The 20,394-nt window shown below is 40.0% G+C and overlaps 1 protein-coding gene across 9 annotated transcripts in view; it reads right to left on the bottom strand.

The window, feature by feature from the left end:
* LOC123313101 (disintegrin and metalloproteinase domain-containing protein 11) overlaps positions 1-20,394 on the bottom strand; it is a 357,012-nt gene that overhangs the window by 56,247 nt on the left and 280,371 nt on the right. For all 9 annotated transcript variants that reach the window (XM_044897820.1, XM_044897828.1, XM_044897825.1 and 6 more), the window contains exon 5: positions 10,569-10,648. In XM_044897820.1, coding sequence (XP_044753755.1) covers positions 10,569-10,648 — 80 coding nt within the window. The remainder of the gene's footprint in view (positions 1-10,568; positions 10,649-20,394) is intronic.

Raw genomic sequence — 20,394 nt, 5'->3', positions numbered from 1 at the left:
TTCCAACTCTTCACCACAGATTGTACATACGTCAGTTTCTGATGAATCCTTCCTCAACAGATGCTTCCTGAGGAGATAATGTCCTGTAAGAAAGCAGGTGAGGAGATTGTAACTTGTTTTTACTGATATCCAGATACATTTCGGACCTTGCAACTTGAAGATTCTGAGGGATCCATCCCTGGAAGATTCCACCATAGAATATTTCTGTTTCGACTTCCTTCTTCTCAGGAAACCAAATGAGTTTCCAACTCTTCACCACAGATTGTACATACGTCAGTTTCTGATGAATCCTTCCTCAACAGATGCTTCCTGAGGAGATAATGTCCTGTAAGAAAGCAGGTGAGGAGATTGTAACTTGTTTTTACTGATATCCAGATACATTTCGGACCTTGCAACTTGAAGATTCTGAGGGATCCATCCCTGGAAGATTCCACCATAGAATATTTCTGTTTCAACTTCCTTCTTCTCAGGAAACCAAATGAGTTTCCAACTCTTCACCACAGATTGTACATACGTCAGTTTCTGATGAATCCTTCCTCAACAGATGCTTCCTGAGGAGATAATGTCCTGTAAGAAAGCAGGTGAGGAGATTGTAACTTGTTTTTACTGATATCCAGATACATTTCGGACCTTGCAACTTGAAGATTCTGAGGGATCCATCCCTGGAAGATTCCACCATAGAATATTTCTGTTTCGACTTCCTTCTTCTCAGGAAACCAAATGAGTTTCCAACTCTTCACCACAGATTGTACATACGTCAGTTTCTGATGAATCCTTCCTCAACAGATGCTTCCTGAGGAGATAATGTCCTGTAAGAAAGCAGGTGAGGAGATTGTAACTTGTTTTTACTGATATCCAGATACATTTCGGACCTTGCAACTTGAAGATTCTGAGGGATCCATCCCTGGAAGATTCCACCATAGAATATTTCTGTTTCAACTTCCTTCTTCTCAGGAAACCAAATGAGTTTCCAACTCTTCACCACAGATTGTACATACGTCAGTTTCTGATGAATCCTTCCTCAACAGATGCTTCCTGAGGAGATAATGTCCTGTAAGAAAGCAGGTGAGGAGATTGTAACTTGTTTTTACTGATATCCAGATACATTTCGGACCTTGCAACTTGAAGATTCTGAGGGATCCATCCCTGGAAGATTCCACCATAGAATATTTCTGTTTCGACTTCCTTCTTCTCAGGAAACCAAATGAGTTTCCAACTCTTCACCACAGATTGTACATACGTCAGTTTCTGATGAATCCTTCCTCAACAGATGCTTCCTGAGGAGATAATGTCCTGTAAGAAAGCAGGTGAGGAGATTGTAACTTGTTTTTACTGATATCCAGATACATTTCGGACCTTGCAACTTGAAGATTCTGAGGGATCCATCCCTGGAAGATTCCACCATAGAATATTTCTGTTTCAACTTCCTTCTTCTCAGGAAACCAAATGAGTTTCCAACTCTTCACCACAGATTGTACATACGTCAGTTTCTGATGAATCCTTCCTCAACAGATGCTTCCTGAGGAGATAATGTCCTGTAAGAAAGCAGGTGAGGAGATTGTAACTTGTTTTTACTGATATCCAGATACATTTCGGACCTTGCAACTTGAAGATTCTGAGGGATCCATCCCTGGAAGATTCCACCATAGAATATTTCTGTTTCGACTTCCTTCTTCTCAGGAAACCAAATGAGTTTCCAACTCTTCACCACAGATTGTACATACGTCAGTTTCTGATGAATCCTTCCTCAACAGATGCTTCCTGAGGAGATAATGTCCTGTAAGAAAGCAGGTGAGGAGATTGTAACTTGTTTTTACTGATATCCAGATACATTTCGGACCTTGCAACTTGAAGATTCTGAGGGATCCATCCCTGGAAGATTCCACCATAGAATATTTCTGTTTCGACTTCCTTCTTCTCAGGAAACCAAATGAGTTTCCAACTCTTCACCACAGATTGTACATACGTCAGTTTCTGATGAATCCTTCCTCAACAGATGCTTCCTGAGGAGATAATGTCCTGTAAGAAAGCAGGTGAGGAGATTGTAACTTGTTTTTACTGATATCCAGATACATTTCGGACCTTGCAACTTGAAGATTCTGAGGGATCCATCCCTGGAAGATTCCACCATAGAATATTTCTGTTTCGACTTCCTTCTTCTCAGGAAACCAAATGAGTTTCCAACTCTTCACCACAGATTGTACATACGTCAGTTTCTGATGAATCCTTCCTCAACAGATGCTTCCTGAGGAGATAATGTCCTGTAAGAAAGCAGGTGAGGAGATTGTAACTTGTTTTTACTGATATCCAGATACATTTCGGACCTTGCAACTTGAAGATTCTGAGGGATCCATCCCTGGAAGATTCCACCATAGAATATTTCTGTTTCAACTTCCTTCTTCTCAGGAAACCAAATGAGTTTCCAACTCTTCACCACAGATTGTACATACGTCAGTTTCTGATGAATCCTTCCTCAACAGATGCTTCCTGAGGAGATAATGTCCTGTAAGAAAGCAGGTGAGGAGATTGTAACTTGTTTTTACTGATATCCAGATACATTTCGGACCTTGCAACTTGAAGATTCTGAGGGATCCATCCCTGGAAGATTCCACCATAGAATATTTCTGTTTCGACTTCCTTCTTCTCAGGAAACCAAATGAGTTTCCAACTCTTCACCACAGATTGTACATACGTCAGTTTCTGATGAATCCTTCCTCAACAGATGCTTCCTGAGGAGATAATGTCCTGTAAGAAAGCAGGTGAGGAGATTGTAACTTGTTTTTACTGATATCCAGATACATTTCGGACCTTGCAACTTGAAGATTCTGAGGGATCCATCCCTGGAAGATTCCACCATAGAATATTTCTGTTTCAACTTCCTTCTTCTCAGGAAACCAAATGAGTTTCCAACTCTTCACCACAGATTGTACATACGTCAGTTTCTGATGAATCCTTCCTCAACAGATGCTTCCTGAGGAGATAATGTCCTGTAAGAAAGCAGGTGAGGAGATTGTAACTTGTTTTTACTGATATCCAGATACATTTCGGACCTTGCAACTTGAAGATTCTGAGGGATCCATCCCTGGAAGATTCCACCATAGAATATTTCTGTTTCGACTTCCTTCTTCTCAGGAAACCAAATGAGTTTCCAACTCTTCACCACAGATTGTACATACGTCAGTTTCTGATGAATCCTTCCTCAACAGATGCTTCCTGAGGAGATAATGTCCTGTAAGAAAGCAGGTGAGGAGATTGTAACTTGTTTTTACTGATATCCAGATACATTTCGGACCTTGCAACTTGAAGATTCTGAGGGATCCATCCCTGGAAGATTCCACCATAGAATATTTCTGTTTCGACTTCCTTCTTCTCAGGAAACCAAATGAGTTTCCAACTCTTCACCACAGATTGTACATACGTCAGTTTCTGATGAATCCTTCCTCAACAGATGCTTCCTGAGGAGATAATGTCCTGTAAGAAAGCAGGTGAGGAGATTGTAACTTGTTTTTACTGATATCCAGATACATTTCGGACCTTGCAACTTGAAGATTCTGAGGGATCCATCCCTGGAAGATTCCACCATAGAATATTTCTGTTTCGACTTCCTTCTTCTCAGGAAACCAAATGAGTTTCCAACTCTTCACCACAGATTGTACATACGTCAGTTTCTGATGAATCCTTCCTCAACAGATGCTTCCTGAGGAGATAATGTCCTGTAAGAAAGCAGGTGAGGAGATTGTAACTTGTTTTTACTGATATCCAGATACATTTCGGACCTTGCAACTTGAAGATTCTGAGGGATCCATCCCTGGAAGATTCCACCATAGAATATTTCTGTTTCGACTTCCTTCTTCTCAGGAAACCAAATGAGTTTCCAACTCTTCACCACAGATTGTACATACGTCAGTTTCTGATGAATCCTTCCTCAACAGATGCTTCCTGAGGAGATAATGTCCTGTAAGAAAGCAGGTGAGGAGATTGTAACTTGTTTTTACTGATATCCAGATACATTTCGGACCTTGCAACTTGAAGATTCTGAGGGATCCATCCCTGGAAGATTCCACCATAGAATATTTCTGTTTCGACTTCCTTCTTCTCAGGAAACCAAATGAGTTTCCAACTCTTCACCACAGATTGTACATACGTCAGTTTCTGATGAATCCTTCCTCAACAGATGCTTCCTGAGGAGATAATGTCCTGTAAGAAAGCAGGTGAGGAGATTGTAACTTGTTTTTACTGATATCCAGATACATTTCGGACCTTGCAACTTGAAGATTCTGAGGGATCCATCCCTGGAAGATTCCACCATAGAATATTTCTGTTTCGACTTCCTTCTTCTCAGGAAACCAAATGAGTTTCCAACTCTTCACCACAGATTGTACATACGTCAGTTTCTGATGAATCCTTCCTCAACAGATGCTTCCTGAGGAGATAATGTCCTGTAAGAAAGCAGGTGAGGAGATTGTAACTTGTTTTTACTGATATCCAGATACATTTCGGACCTTGCAACTTGAAGATTCTGAGGGATCCATCCCTGGAAGATTCCACCATAGAATATTTCTGTTTCGACTTCCTTCTTCTCAGGAAACCAAATGAGTTTCCAACTCTTCACCACAGATTGTACATACGTCAGTTTCTGATGAATCCTTCCTCAACAGATGCTTCCTGAGGAGATAATGTCCTGTAAGAAAGCAGGTGAGGAGATTGTAACTTGTTTTTACTGATATCCAGATACATTTCGGACCTTGCAACTTGAAGATTCTGAGGGATCCATCCCTGGAAGATTCCACCATAGAATATTTCTGTTTCGACTTCCTTCTTCTCAGGAAACCAAATGAGTTTCCAACTCTTCACCACAGATTGTACATACGTCAGTTTCTGATGAATCCTTCCTCAACAGATGCTTCCTGAGGAGATAATGTCCTGTAAGAAAGCAGGTGAGGAGATTGTAACTTGTTTTTACTGATATCCAGATACATTTCGGACCTTGCAACTTGAAGATTCTGAGGGATCCATCCCTGGAAGATTCCACCATAGAATATTTCTGTTTCGACTTCCTTCTTCTCAGGAAACCAAATGAGTTTCCAACTCTTCACCACAGATTGTACATACGTCAGTTTCTGATGAATCCTTCCTCAACAGATGCTTCCTGAGGAGATAATGTCCTGTAAGAAAGCAGGTGAGGAGATTGTAACTTGTTTTTACTGATATCCAGATACATTTCGGACCTTGCAACTTGAAGATTCTGAGGGATCCATCCCTGGAAGATTCCACCATAGAATATTTCTGTTTCAACTTCCTTCTTCTCAGGAAACCAAATGAGTTTCCAACTCTTCACCACAGATTGTACATACGTCAGTTTCTGATGAATCCTTCCTCAACAGATGCTTCCTGAGGAGATAATGTCCTGTAAGAAAGCAGGTGAGGAGATTGTAACTTGTTTTTACTGATATCCAGATACATTTCGGACCTTGCAACTTGAAGATTCTGAGGGATCCATCCCTGGAAGATTCCACCATAGAATATTTCTGTTTCGACTTCCTTCTTCTCAGGAAACCAAATGAGTTTCCAACTCTTCACCACAGATTGTACATACGTCAGTTTCTGATGAATCCTTCCTCAACAGATGCTTCCTGAGGAGATAATGTCCTGTAAGAAAGCAGGTGAGGAGATTGTAACTTGTTTTTACTGATATCCAGATACATTTCGGACCTTGCAACTTGAAGATTCTGAGGGATCCATCCCTGGAAGATTCCACCATAGAATATTTCTGTTTCAACTTCCTTCTTCTCAGGAAACCAAATGAGTTTCCAACTCTTCACCACAGATTGTACATACGTCAGTTTCTGATGAATCCTTCCTCAACAGATGCTTCCTGAGGAGATAATGTCCTGTAAGAAAGCAGGTGAGGAGATTGTAACTTGTTTTTACTGATATCCAGATACATTTCGGACCTTGCAACTTGAAGATTCTGAGGGATCCATCCCTGGAAGATTCCACCATAGAATATTTCTGTTTCGACTTCCTTCTTCTCAGGAAACCAAATGAGTTTCCAACTCTTCACCACAGATTGTACATACGTCAGTTTCTGATGAATCCTTCCTCAACAGATGCTTCCTGAGGAGATAATGTCCTGTAAGAAAGCAGGTGAGGAGATTGTAACTTGTTTTTACTGATATCCAGATACATTTCGGACCTTGCAACTTGAAGATTCTGAGGGATCCATCCCTGGAAGATTCCACCATAGAATATTTCTGTTTCGACTTCCTTCTTCTCAGGAAACCAAATGAGTTTCCAACTCTTCACCACAGATTGTACATACGTCAGTTTCTGATGAATCCTTCCTCAACAGATGCTTCCTGAGGAGATAATGTCCTGTAAGAAAGCAGGTGAGGAGATTGTAACTTGTTTTTACTGATATCCAGATACATTTCGGACCTTGCAACTTGAAGATTCTGAGGGATCCATCCCTGGAAGATTCCACCATAGAATATTTCTGTTTCGACTTCCTTCTTCTCAGGAAACCAAATGAGTTTCCAACTCTTCACCACAGATTGTACATACGTCAGTTTCTGATGAATCCTTCCTCAACAGATGCTTCCTGAGGAGATAATGTCCTGTAAGAAAGCAGGTGAGGAGATTGTAACTTGTTTTTACTGATATCCAGATACATTTCGGACCTTGCAACTTGAAGATTCTGAGGGATCCATCCCTGGAAGATTCCACCATAGAATATTTCTGTTTCGACTTCCTTCTTCTCAGGAAACCAAATGAGTTTCCAACTCTTCACCACAGATTGTACATACGTCAGTTTCTGATGAATCCTTCCTCAACAGATGCTTCCTGAGGAGATAATGTCCTGTAAGAAAGCAGGTGAGGAGATTGTAACTTGTTTTTACTGATATCCAGATACATTTCGGACCTTGCAACTTGAAGATTCTGAGGGATCCATCCCTGGAAGATTCCACCATAGAATATTTCTGTTTCAACTTCCTTCTTCTCAGGAAACCAAATGAGTTTCCAACTCTTCACCACAGATTGTACATACGTCAGTTTCTGATGAATCCTTCCTCAACAGATGCTTCCTGAGGAGATAATGTCCTGTAAGAAAGCAGGTGAGGAGATTGTAACTTGTTTTTACTGATATCCAGATACATTTCGGACCTTGCAACTTGAAGATTCTGAGGGATCCATCCCTGGAAGATTCCACCATAGAATATTTCTGTTTCGACTTCCTTCTTCTCAGGAAACCAAATGAGTTTCCAACTCTTCACCACAGATTGTACATACGTCAGTTTCTGATGAATCCTTCCTCAACAGATGCTTCCTGAGGAGATAATGTCCTGTAAGAAAGCAGGTGAGGAGATTGTAACTTGTTTTTACTGATATCCAGATACATTTCGGACCTTGCAACTTGAAGATTCTGAGGGATCCATCCCTGGAAGATTCCACCATAGAATATTTCTGTTTCGACTTCCTTCTTCTCAGGAAACCAAATGAGTTTCCAACTCTTCACCACAGATTGTACATACGTCAGTTTCTGATGAATCCTTCCTCAACAGATGCTTCCTGAGGAGATAATGTCCTGTAAGAAAGCAGGTGAGGAGATTGTAACTTGTTTTTACTGATATCCAGATACATTTCGGACCTTGCAACTTGAAGATTCTGAGGGATCCATCCCTGGAAGATTCCACCATAGAATATTTCTGTTTCAACTTCCTTCTTCTCAGGAAACCAAATGAGTTTCCAACTCTTCACCACAGATTGTACATACGTCAGTTTCTGATGAATCCTTCCTCAACAGATGCTTCCTGAGGAGATAATGTCCTGTAAGAAAGCAGGTGAGGAGATTGTAACTTGTTTTTACTGATATCCAGATACATTTCGGACCTTGCAACTTGAAGATTCTGAGGGATCCATCCCTGGAAGATTCCACCATAGAATATTTCTGTTTCAACTTCCTTCTTCTCAGGAAACCAAATGAGTTTCCAACTCTTCACCACAGATTGTACATACGTCAGTTTCTGATGAATCCTTCCTCAACAGATGCTTCCTGAGGAGATAATGTCCTGTAAGAAAGCAGGTGAGGAGATTGTAACTTGTTTTTACTGATATCCAGATACATTTCGGACCTTGCAACTTGAAGATTCTGAGGGATCCATCCCTGGAAGATTCCACCATAGAATATTTCTGTTTCAACTTCCTTCTTCTCAGGAAACCAAATGAGTTTCCAACTCTTCACCACAGATTGTACATACGTCAGTTTCTGATGAATCCTTCCTCAACAGATGCTTCCTGAGGAGATAATGTCCTGTAAGAAAGCAGGTGAGGAGATTGTAACTTGTTTTTACTGATATCCAGATACATTTCGGACCTTGCAACTTGAAGATTCTGAGGGATCCATCCCTGGAAGATTCCACCATAGAATATTTCTGTTTCAACTTCCTTCTTCTCAGGAAACCAAATGAGTTTCCAACTCTTCACCACAGATTGTACATACGTCAGTTTCTGATGAATCCTTCCTCAACAGATGCTTCCTGAGGAGATAATGTCCTGTAAGAAAGCAGGTGAGGAGATTGTAACTTGTTTTTACTGATATCCAGATACATTTCGGACCTTGCAACTTGAAGATTCTGAGGGATCCATCCCTGGAAGATTCCACCATAGAATATTTCTGTTTCGACTTCCTTCTTCTCAGGAAACTTTTTCGGATAGGTGCATTTACTATACCACAGAAAGGTTCTGGGCCAGATTCTCAGTTAGCCTTCGGAAACTGCCACCATCTAGATCTTTTATTCTCTACCCTACTCTTCATAGGAACCCAAGGAAGTCTTCGTTCTGTAAAGGAGTTACATTCCACTGCGACCTTAAGGTCTATTGTACCCTTATAAGAGCTGTTCTGCCAACTGCGCAACATCTACCTCTTGCCTCCAGCTGCAGAGTTCCAATAGACTCCAGTATCTGAGGGGGCTTCAAGGAGACTAAAACCTCATTACTCCCCTTCTCCACAGAACCTACACTCTTCAGTTTCTGGTAAACCCATTTTCATCATATGTTTCCTAAGAAGACAATGTCCTATGAGGAAGCCAGTGAGAATGCTTAACTTGTTCTTACTCAGCCCCGAATACTTCTTGGATCTTGCAGTTTCAAAATCCCAAAGAAATGACCCATTCCTGGAAGCTTCCTCCAGAGTGTTACTCTTTTGGTTTATTTCTTCTACAGAAACCCTTTCTTATAGGTGCATTTTCCTATACCACAGAAATGCTCTGGGCTTTTGTACTTTTCTGGCGAGTCTGTTGGCCTCCTACTTACAAGTATGATGTGGTTGCTCTTACGCTGAGTCGATGACATCGGAGTTCAATGCTTTGATAGCACCGTATCACTATCATAGTGGATCACTGTATCGCATCCTTGATACCATATCTTCACACCTTTGGGTTGCAAGCATTTCTACCTGAAAGCCACTCGAGCCTATCGATGCCAGTTCGTTGATTAGAAAGAATCAAATTTGTTCCTCTTCGTATTTTCTCATTTGTGCGTTCAGTTTTTACCCAACCGAATAGTGCCATCTCATGGTTTCAATGAAATCGAGTTTCAAACATACGCATAAGGAACACTACACCATCTCAAACCAGCCCTCGGGAAAGTTTACCGCGTAATTACATTTCTCAATTTAGTGCGCGAAGTGATATAGTACGCTCACAAAGGACTACACACACACACCTCAGCGTTTTCGATTATGCGAAATGGGACACAGAAATGTTGCCGGTTTTGGAGTACGTTCCGGATTGACGTCATGACTTTTTCATGGGGTGTCAATGTTTGAGAGACTTGGGTGGATTGGAATTGCGATTTGATTTCAGCTCGAATTAATGCGAATTTGGCGCTGGCATTTGGGGTTTCAAGCTGGGAGCAGTTTCGCTTCTAGGCGTTTCACTGATTATCATCAAAGACGTGGGGGTTGGGTGGAATTTCGTCATACTAAGGAATAATCTTCGAGATCTTTCAGTGAGTTGGTCTACCGAATATTCAGTTTGGTGAAGGAGAGAATAAGTTTTTCTGGTACACTTTTCGATCAGAAAATTAAAATCAGTGCAGCTGGAAGAATCAGTCTTTCCAGCTTCAATACAGTGTGCCTTGAATACATGTATCGTTCGATCTCCTTATCTACTGGAAATGTCGATCGAATAACAGCTGCCAGAAGCCAGAAACTCATCTTCAATGTTCATATTTAAACACTTTTTTGAATATTTATCCTACAGCCTCAAAAACCACCGTCACTGCTTCGTGTGGTTAGCAACCACATGCCATCTCACCCCACCCCACCCATCAACAGGTCGAAACCGGCTCAGCCGTCAAACATTTTCCATTTTCCCATACATTAGCGTCGAGATCCAGATCCGGTGCTGCTCTGTCGCCCCTAATGAAACTGCGGAAGATCATCCTGTCACTCTGTCTGTGAGACGACCGTCTTCTGGCGGAACAGATTAGCCGAGATTGAAGTTATACGGCGGTTATATGTCGTCGAAAAGGAAGGGGTTAATGAATACAAAGTCTGTTTTACTTACGTGTTAAGCTCCAGATCGAGACGGAACTTGTGGTTGAAAGCCTTGATGAGCAGCGAGGTTCTGTGGAAGTGCTTGCCGGTCTGAAAAGAAAACACATCTGGTTAGAGTTTTAATTATCGGCGATGAACGTGAGCTGCGTTCTGTTTAGTTTGGGCTTGAAGGATTGCAGCAGGTTTAGGCTTAATTGCGCCCGGAATACGCGATATGAATGGGGGAGACGCGGAGAGGCGATTTGGAGAAAAGGGATGAATCAGCTGTTCCGCGTTCTGTTTTCATCATCATTCTTGGATCTTGTATCGAAACTGCCTTCAGTGATTCAACGTCAATCGAACACTCTATAGTAGGCTAAGAATTTTTCAATATATCCTCGTCCACAAAAAAAAAGAAGAAGAAAAGAAAAAAAAAAAAAAGAAAAAAAGCGCGAACAGGGCTAATTGCGACTGTGTGCTCTCCTGTGACTGAAGAGACCCAACCGTAGCCTACAGATCCTTCCACACTCTGGGCATAGATAGTCACCAACCAGATCTGGCCGCCGCTGTATCCTTCTCGAGTCTCCATTATAACTGTGGACCAGAGACCTCCACTGTGACCTGTCTAACGCTAGTTGTTCCCAGTTAAGATTGGCATTAACTGATTTTAGGGATTGATGTAGTGTATCCTTAAACTGCTTATACTGGCCTCCTGGTTTCCGGGCTCCCTCAGTGAATTCGCCATATAGAGCTATTTTGGGGAGTCTTGTGTCTTGTATCCTCAGAATGTGGCCGCTCCATCTGAGTCGGGCCCTCGTTACTTGAGTCTCAATTGTTGTACAACTTGCGCGTTGCAAGACTTCTGCATTCGAAACTTTGTGGAACCATCTGATGTGCATTATCTGTCTTAGATGACGTTGTTGCGTTTGTCCAAGCTGTTTAATATGTCGCCTGTAGGGCGTCCAGGTTTCGCTTCCGTAAAAAAGCGTTGGGAGGACGACTGCTTTGTAAACAGCTGTCTTGGTCTTCAGATTGAGGTCGTGATTTTGAAACACTCTGCCCTTTAGCTTCCAGAATGCCCGTGATGCCGAATTGATACGGTTGTGTATTTCCGTGTCTATGTTAGCCCTAGTATTTATGAAGCTTCCCAAGTATTTGAACTGCTCGACCTGTTCTACAGTTTCATCCTCGTGCTATAGCGTGAGACTATGAGAAACGTTACGTCATAAGAGTTGAAAACGAAACTATCGAACAACCCTTAACACCAGCCATTAAATGTGTCCTTATTCTGAAATCTACCGGCGCGCAATTCACATCCGTACGAGACGGTGAGATATCAGGAGCAGTGACAGAATCTCCGGATTGAGCCGGGCTGTGAAATCCTATCCGACTCGGGGGCGGTTGAGTGAAGTCAGATAAGCCAAAAGCCAATTAACAGATCTCACGACACCGACCGGTCTCCATTAAAAATTCGACGTGGAAGAACCGCAGCCACGCTGATAAATTGGTTCGGTCCCGTTTCGTCGGGTTCGTTCTTTTCCTTATTGAAGGATTAAGCTGAAGGCTTAATCCTTTCATTAAGGGGCGTCCAACGCTTCGGATCTTGGAGAAATGCATGAAAAGAGAGGAGACGGTATGCTGACTGAAAGAACGGTCCAATCGGCATGAAAGAACTGTGAAATATTGCAACGTTTTCGGTTTATTAAGCATCCATAGGTTTCCTCTATTTACAACTAGAAGGATATATTGAAAAATTCTTAGCCTACTATAGAACCAAGTAAAATTTCAATGTCAAAATATTTTATTACTCAACATATCCTCCTCTTGATCGGATACATTCATTACAGCGCACCTTCAACGTCTCTAGAGCTTTAAAAAAAAAATGTTTCTTCTTGCTCTGCAAACCAGACCTCCACAGTTTTTATTACCTTCTCGTTGGAAGAAAATTTACGACCTTTTCAACTTTTTTTCAGTTGAGAAAAGAGATGATAGTCGGATGGAGGCAAATTTGGTGAATAAGAGAGTAAGAGGGGTGTTCTAGTAATTCAAACCCTAAATCACGAATTATCTGCATGGCCACATGAGATTTGTGTGCAGGGTCGTTGTCCTGCAAAAACAAAATACCTTTGGATAGCTTTCTCTTCAATTTTTTCGCGTGTAGTGGTCAGTAATGTTGAATAGTACTCTCCGGTTATTGTTGGCAATCCCAAAAAACTGAAGCAAGAACTTTCCCACCAGATTTATGGACACGAAACTTCTTAGATCTGCGAGAACCAGAGTGTCACCATTCCATCGATTGTTGCTTTGTTTCTGGATCGTAGAAATGTACCCAAGTCCCATCCATAGTAACAATTCGGTTTAAGAAGTCTACTTTGTTTTCAAATCGAGCACAGATCGATCGCGATGCTTCTACACTTCCACGAATTTTGGTCAACATTCAAACATTTGGGGATCCATTTCGCAGCAATTTTTCTCAAGTCCAAATTGACGTGAACTATAAATGAACGCGTTCCTATGAAATATTCAGAGCTTCAGACATCCGTTTTAGCCCAATTCGACGGTCTGATAAAATCATGTCATGAACTGCATCGATATTTTCAGGGACTGACACAGAAACTGGCCTTTCCGATAGGTCATCATCTTCAATGAAAAATTTTGAAGCTTGCAGTCCAATTTTTCACGGTCGCATAAGAAGGGCATTGATCACCAATGGTATAAGCATCTTCGTAAATCTGCTTACCTCTTAACCCTTTTAAATAGAGGTACTTGATGATGGCTCGATACTCCAATTTTTCTATTTTTACAATTTTGGTGGACATCTCCTTTCTTTTAATTTATTGCGTAACTCTGGTTTACTTTTTAACCTCAAACTTCACACCGACACTTCTAATGCGTTATTGTTCGTTGCTATGGTAACGCAATACTTTTTTTTATGCATGGAACTGGTCTGGGCTAACTAGATATAAATACATACTGGTAAAGGGTTATTACATAGTTTCTAATACAACGTTAATGTGACGTTCCTTACTTCTTAATGAACATAAGTTGAGGAAACACCATGAAGAAACGTTTTATATTGATAACTAAGGTAATCGGTCTTACATACGTTGATCTAATATTTCTCATTTGATACTGAAGATACGTTCAGGAAATACGATGAAACAACGTTTCATATTGGTGGCTACAGTAACATGCTGCTGAATGGTTTCTTATTCAACGTTGATGTAATGAGTTTTACTTTTTGTGCAAAATAGACTCAACTTTAAAATGAAACTGACAGTACAAATGTTCTGAAACTCAGAATGAATGTGCAGTTTAAGGCATTCTATAAGATTTTTTCGACCAATATTACTGATGAATTTCTGCAGCGATCCTTGAATAAAAATTCAATGACTTCCTCATAGAAAAATTAGACAATGAACGAATGGAACTGTGAAAATTGGACATTGGCATTCGCACATAGAATTTCGGAGGCGTAAAGCTAGCCATGCTCCAATTTCCAATCTTTGTGAAGAAGGAAGCTTCGCAGATATCCCTTCGAATGAATACCGACGAATCGTCCTCGCAAAAAACCCAGCCGGTCGTGGAGATCCACGTGAAAAAAATTCCCACGACGAAATTGCATGTCTAACGGAGTGTCCACACGTGAACATACGATATTCCATCTCTGCAGATCCCCTGCCTGCATTCCCATCTGAGACGTCGCGAAGAATCCCTTTCATTATGCATGAATGGGTATTTTGTGCCTTCAGGTCAGCGAGCAACGTCCCTCTCGGATCCGAACGACTCCTTTGGAATTATTGAACTTCCCTTCAAGAATCGACGGATGACGAAAATGAAATGTGAATGGCCTATTCTGATTCGGCGATCTGATTCTAGACGGCAGATCGATTTCTAGACGTTTAATGAATAGCCCCAAGTATCAGCTCAATATCTGGTGCATGAGAGATACAGGGATGTGCGATACTATCCCTCTAAACGGCCTCAGTCAGGGCTTATTTATGATAAATTGATATTTATTAGCATCTTTTCATTGAATACATTTTCCATGACAACCTTCTCTACATTACATTGAAACCCTCATCAAAATTTTACATCTGGTTGAGTAGTTATGTAAGAACAAACAAAACACAACACTCTCTTACTTAAAGAATAGTATCAACAATATTTTTCATATACACAATCACAAAAATATCGTTATCCACATTCACAGATTGTTTCAATACTGCCACATTCTTTGTACCAAATTAATGAGGTGTCTTTGGTAGTTCTCAACCCTCTCCAGATCAAAAACATCTGTTAGCTGACACATTCAGTCACAATAATTAAACTGAGTTGATAACCCTTTGATGCCAGCAATTTCAAGAAAAATATGCTCTATCAAACTCGAAGTTGATACAGTTCGTAATGTATACAGTATCCAATTAGCTGATTGCACATGGTAGGTAAGAACAATCCCTGTTATGACTACCTATAACCATTTCTCTATTTCTCTTTTACTTCACTCTCTCACATCTGAGCTCTGAAAACGCAACTTTTTTCTGGATTGATTAGATGATGTGTGCGCCTTCTGTTGGAAGCACTCTGATGAAATTAGTTGACACTGTACGTGCATCGCTGTGATTGCATAGGATAGCTTTGTGGGGCGTTGGATGAAAAAGTTTTTTTTTTGGTTGTAGCAATGATAGTGTGGTGTTCATAAAAGAGGGAATAGTAGGAAGAGTTCCACTGTGAGGGAAATTCAATCATAACGGATTTTCTCATAATTTTTTCGGCTTGAAGGAGCTCTTTATCTCAATTCTTAGAAAGAATGTTCAGGGATAAATGAAGCAAAACACATTCATACATAAAGATTTCGTTTATTTGATTCTTAACATGGCACAGAAGAAATTTTCAGTAGTTTTTCTTGGAATAACGACTCTTTATCGTTGTTAATTATCTGCGAAATTCGGAAAAATTGGTCACGTGAGCAGCTAAGCGTCTCCTCATCTCGCAACCAATTGCCTGCCGTAAAATACCCTTCCTGTCTGAGAAATACAAAACGGATATCTTCAAAGACCTACTACATTCACAGTATAACGATGTATTTTAGCCAAAGAGCTTCGAAGTCAGACGAGACAGGTTATTAAGCATTCGGGAGAAAATTTCACATTGTCGCCGGGACCCCATTTCTAGAAAAGAACATCGACTCCCCCCAAGTGAACTGTTTGCCTCGTTAAAATTTTAAATCGCTAGATCGTTTCTCTGCTACCGTGGGGGATGTTGCAGTGTCACAATCTAGAAAAATATTGAACCCTATAACAGAAAACTGAAATGGGGGAATTTCATCCTGTTTGAAATATCGCCAGAATATTTTTCGAGAGGAATCGTTGAGCGTCTGAGATTGAAATCAAGGAAAAACTGAGAGAAATGGTAGTAAACTGTTTATTTTTCTTTTTAACAGTTGGAGATCATACTCCGATGAGTACTCATCAGTTGGTAGTGAGTTGAACAATTTTTCAATTCAGTTAAAGAAGTATTTTTAGTAATCTGAAATTCTTGGATTTTTCAAATGAATTATCGATAGAAAAGGTATAAATCTTAAACTCTGTGTAGACTGGCAATGCAAGTCAATTAGACACACTGCCCTCTGGATAGAATTCTTCAATCACAACCTATTAACATCGATAAAATTCTCCAACATCTGGACTTCTACAAATTTATCTATTTCCCTTGTGACCGACAAACCCTAAAATGTCCTGCTCCAATACCACATAAAAAAGCATTTCCGAAATCTAAATATAGTTCATGATCAGTGCCAAGAGCATGCCATCACATGGGCGTGGTTCTTGTTATTGATTCGTCATCAGGTTGGTTTTCAATTAAGACCAAGTGGTTGCCAGGGTAACGAGCGATGCTGGAAGCGCGAGAACAGTGCTGCCGGCTGGCGGTTAGTGCGCGAAACAGACGCATGCTTTGCATACCTTTCTTCGGATCTGTCAATCTAGACCTCGATTTCCCATCAATTTTTGGGGCGATTTCCTGTATCGACCACATTTTTGAGATGATTAGAATGCATGTTGATTATTCTCACGAACAAAATATCTCTGCGCGCCGGGAAAGGTTGGTTTATCTCGGAAAATGGTGAACTACTAGGATCTCCGAATGTGGCGCATTCGCCATTCTGCAACCATTGAAAATAGGGTTGTTTTTGGAGATTTATGACGCAGTCAATAGAGTTTTTTGTACTCATACATGCCGTTAACCAGGTTACATGACTAATTGATCGGATATTGTATTTCACTGGCGAAAATACTAGTTTGTATTTGAAATTGATTTCGAATCAGGTTTTCCCATTTTTTTCTGGGAAACTTTCATATTTTGACTCACACACTGCTTGATTCTTGCTGAATTTGATTTTTTTTCATCGACCATGTTTCATAACAATTAGTGCATATAATTACAGCTGAGAAAAAAAGGATTTCAGTTCTCTGACAACAGAACCCATGAATAAGCTCTGCAAACGCCTGGATTTTCAATGAATTTCTTATCATGATCAATCTATAAAGCAAATTTGAAATTTTGACTAGCTTAAGTTCTGAAAGAAGCTTCATAGAACAAATATCTCCCTCATCTAAGTATCTATCGCTCAAATATTCATCCCACTCATTCAATGTTGCCGTTCTTCGTTCAATAGCTATCCAATTCTGAACTTTTCGTGTGTTTTTAAGAGGAAAATTGAGTCTTTCGTTGAAAATGCAAATGAAATGCAGTTCCGAGTCTTACACACTAAAAAGTTCGGTATAATATCATGGAGTTGAAAACTTGCGATGGAATAAGCTGCAAAATTCATGCGGATAAGTTTCCGAATATACTACCAACTTTTTTACATTGCCTTTTTTATACGAGTATGATTTAGAGTGAGATGAGCTACAAGAATAATTTTTAAAGTGTCTACAAAGTCTACAAATTGGGTTTCCATAAATGAGTATTTAAGGCAATTTTTCAGAGTTTTCAGAGTAAAATTCTGAACGGTAGGAAGATCGGTTTTTTAGGTGAAATCGATATGTTATGAACGGTGAAAATTTTAGGAGGGGTAGAAACTCTTTCTCTCTGGATTACTGAGGTTTAATTGGAAATAATGAATCAAAAGGGCCACATGCGAGAACTGTAAACATCTGTACCTATCAAATTACTCAAGTATGATGGTTAATCATAATATTTCAATTTGACCTTTGTGCGATCCACCGGAGCAAAGCGAATTAAACTGCAGTGCTCGTGATTGGACATAATTCGAAGCGAAAAGAATTTTATCCAATTTTCATGAAAAATTCTCTCCGCTCGAAATACCCCTATATATAAATGCGAAATGAACTCCTAGTTTGGAAATTTCCACCGAGAAAAAATCGCCCTCGAACTGAGGGGCTCAGTGGGCATAATTCTTCATTTTCCGAGACAACAAGTCTGTAGAAACAGTCCTGGATCGAGTAATCTCTGGGAAAACATCTCTCGGCGACGGGGCGATAGATCCTTCTAATGAAAAATGATTCGGATTCCATTTTTAGCCGACGTAGAAAAGTAGCCGTATAATTGGAGAAAATATAAATGTTTTCCGTTCTTCGCACGATAAATCTCGGGTTTTCATTATGCCCGGCTCACGTCAACTCCTCTATACTCGGAATTAATGATCTGACTTCAGGTCGACTCGTTGAACTGGAGTATCCATTAAAAATCCGCCATCGACTCTGACTCTGATTCGGATCTGTTGAGAGGATGGGCCATTGTTGGTATTGGAGTGGAAGGAGAATGGAAAGTGAACGTGACCATGTGGGGAATTATAATAATGAATATTTGGAAAAAGTAGGCTGATCTGATATAGTCCAAAGAAACCAGAGTTTTGCTCCTTTCTTCCATGTATTCCTTATATCAGTAAGCTTTGATTTTTAAACAACATAGTCAGAAAACTATGAATTTCTATCGATTTGATCTCAATCAGTTACTCATTTATTAATATTCGGAATACTAATCTGAAAGCTGAGGCCATTTAGGCCCGGTACTTTCACCTTCGAATAAATTTTATTAAATGTGAATAAGTATCTGTCAAATAATTTCCCATCACCTTATTTCGGTGCTTTCAGATCATAGACATAGAGATGTCTATATGTCTATGTTTCAGATGAAATTATTTGACGAATAACAATTCTATGAAAGCACGGTATACTACTTTTCACTGATTAATGTAAAATAAGACACCGCATTGTAGAAATTGTCGTAATTTCAACTAGAAACTAAATATTTCGTGAAAATCACACGAAGAATAACCATACATCAAGAATCTAAAAAATTCTACCAATAATGACGTACCGACATTCGATCTATGACAAATAAACTCTTATTATTAAGTTTCTATGACAGATTTATTCGATGAATAACCCTATTTGAAAGTGAAAATACAGCATTTTTACTTATCCTAAAAATAAGACTTATTTATCGAATAAATTCATTTATTCGTACTTGAAAGTACCGGGCCCTTGGTGCAGTAACAGGATAGACATTGAATCCATGGAAACATTACCATTTCATCTTCTATAGATGTTTTTCGATGAAACTCGCCTCTTCCATCCATGGTCTGACCGCCTCATTCATCATTAAAACGACAAAAATAGTTAATGAAGCCCAGTAATAGAAAATGAATTATTCCTTTATTACAGTCCAGAATGTATAATAGAAAGAGATAAATGGGGAAGAATCCCAACCCATTCGGCTATTAATATAATATAATGCATTTCCTCGGACACGTGCTATTCATGTAATATGAGAGATGGGGGAATAATTTTTCGGTATTCATTGTTCCGCGAAATGGATGGCCTAACTATTTGACTTGTGTAATGAAGTTTTTCTGGCGAACCAGAGAAACTACGAAATTTCCATCTAACGAAACTTGCTCGGACGTAGCTTCGCAGTTTCAGTTCAGTTTTGCGATGGGATTTCGGGCACGGAATTCATCGAAATAAATATTGCAGTAGTTAAGCTTTGGACTGTGCATTTTTCGAGTGAGATTCGGTAATAGGAAGTGGTTTCTTTCTTGGTACGAGACTGTTAGAAACTTGCGCTTTCGCCATTTTGCAACACCCAGAGAGAGGGATGTTCTAGTTTAGGAAATAAAAACGTAAATCTCTTGAACCGTTGAAGGGAATCTTTGTTCATCTCCGTTCATTTTATTTTCATTTTTTCCAGCTATGAGCATTTGGAATAGATAAAGGTTAGACATGCAGGGTGAGTCTTTGAGACTGTTGAAAAGCCATAAAAAACATTTTATTTAGATTTTATCAGACGAATTGTCGAATTGGGATATCTAAAGCACTGAATATTTCATACAAACGCGTTCATCATATAGTTACGTCAATTTGGACATGAGAAAAATGGATCACCAAATGTTTGAATGTTGACCAAAAGCGTGCAAGGGTAGAAGCATCGCGTTCGATCTGTGCTCGATTTGAAAACGATGTAGACTTCTTAAACCGAATTGTTACTATGGATGAGACTTGGGTACATTCCTACGATCCAGAAACAAAGCAACAATCGATTGATTGGCTACACTCTGGTTCCCCAAGACCTAAGAAGTTTCGTGTCCAAAAATCTGCTGGAAAAGTTGTTGCTTCAGTTTTTTAGGATTGCCATGGAATACTCATGATTGATTTTTTGGATAAGGGTAGAACAATAACCGAAGACCACTCTACGGGAAAAAATTAAAAAGAAAAGACGAGGAAAGCTATCCAAAGGTGTTTAGTTTTTGCAGGACAACGCCTATGTACACAAACCTCATGTTGCCATGCAAAAAATTCGTGATTTAGGGTTTGAATTACTAGAACACCCCC

Source organism: Coccinella septempunctata, chromosome 5 (genome assembly GCF_907165205.1).
Source record: "Coccinella septempunctata chromosome 5, icCocSept1.1, whole genome shotgun sequence".
Classification (NCBI taxonomy): domain Eukaryota; kingdom Metazoa; phylum Arthropoda; class Insecta; order Coleoptera; family Coccinellidae; genus Coccinella; species Coccinella septempunctata.
Note: the sequence above shows the minus strand (reverse complement) of the source record. Positions and strands in the feature narration are given on the sequence as shown.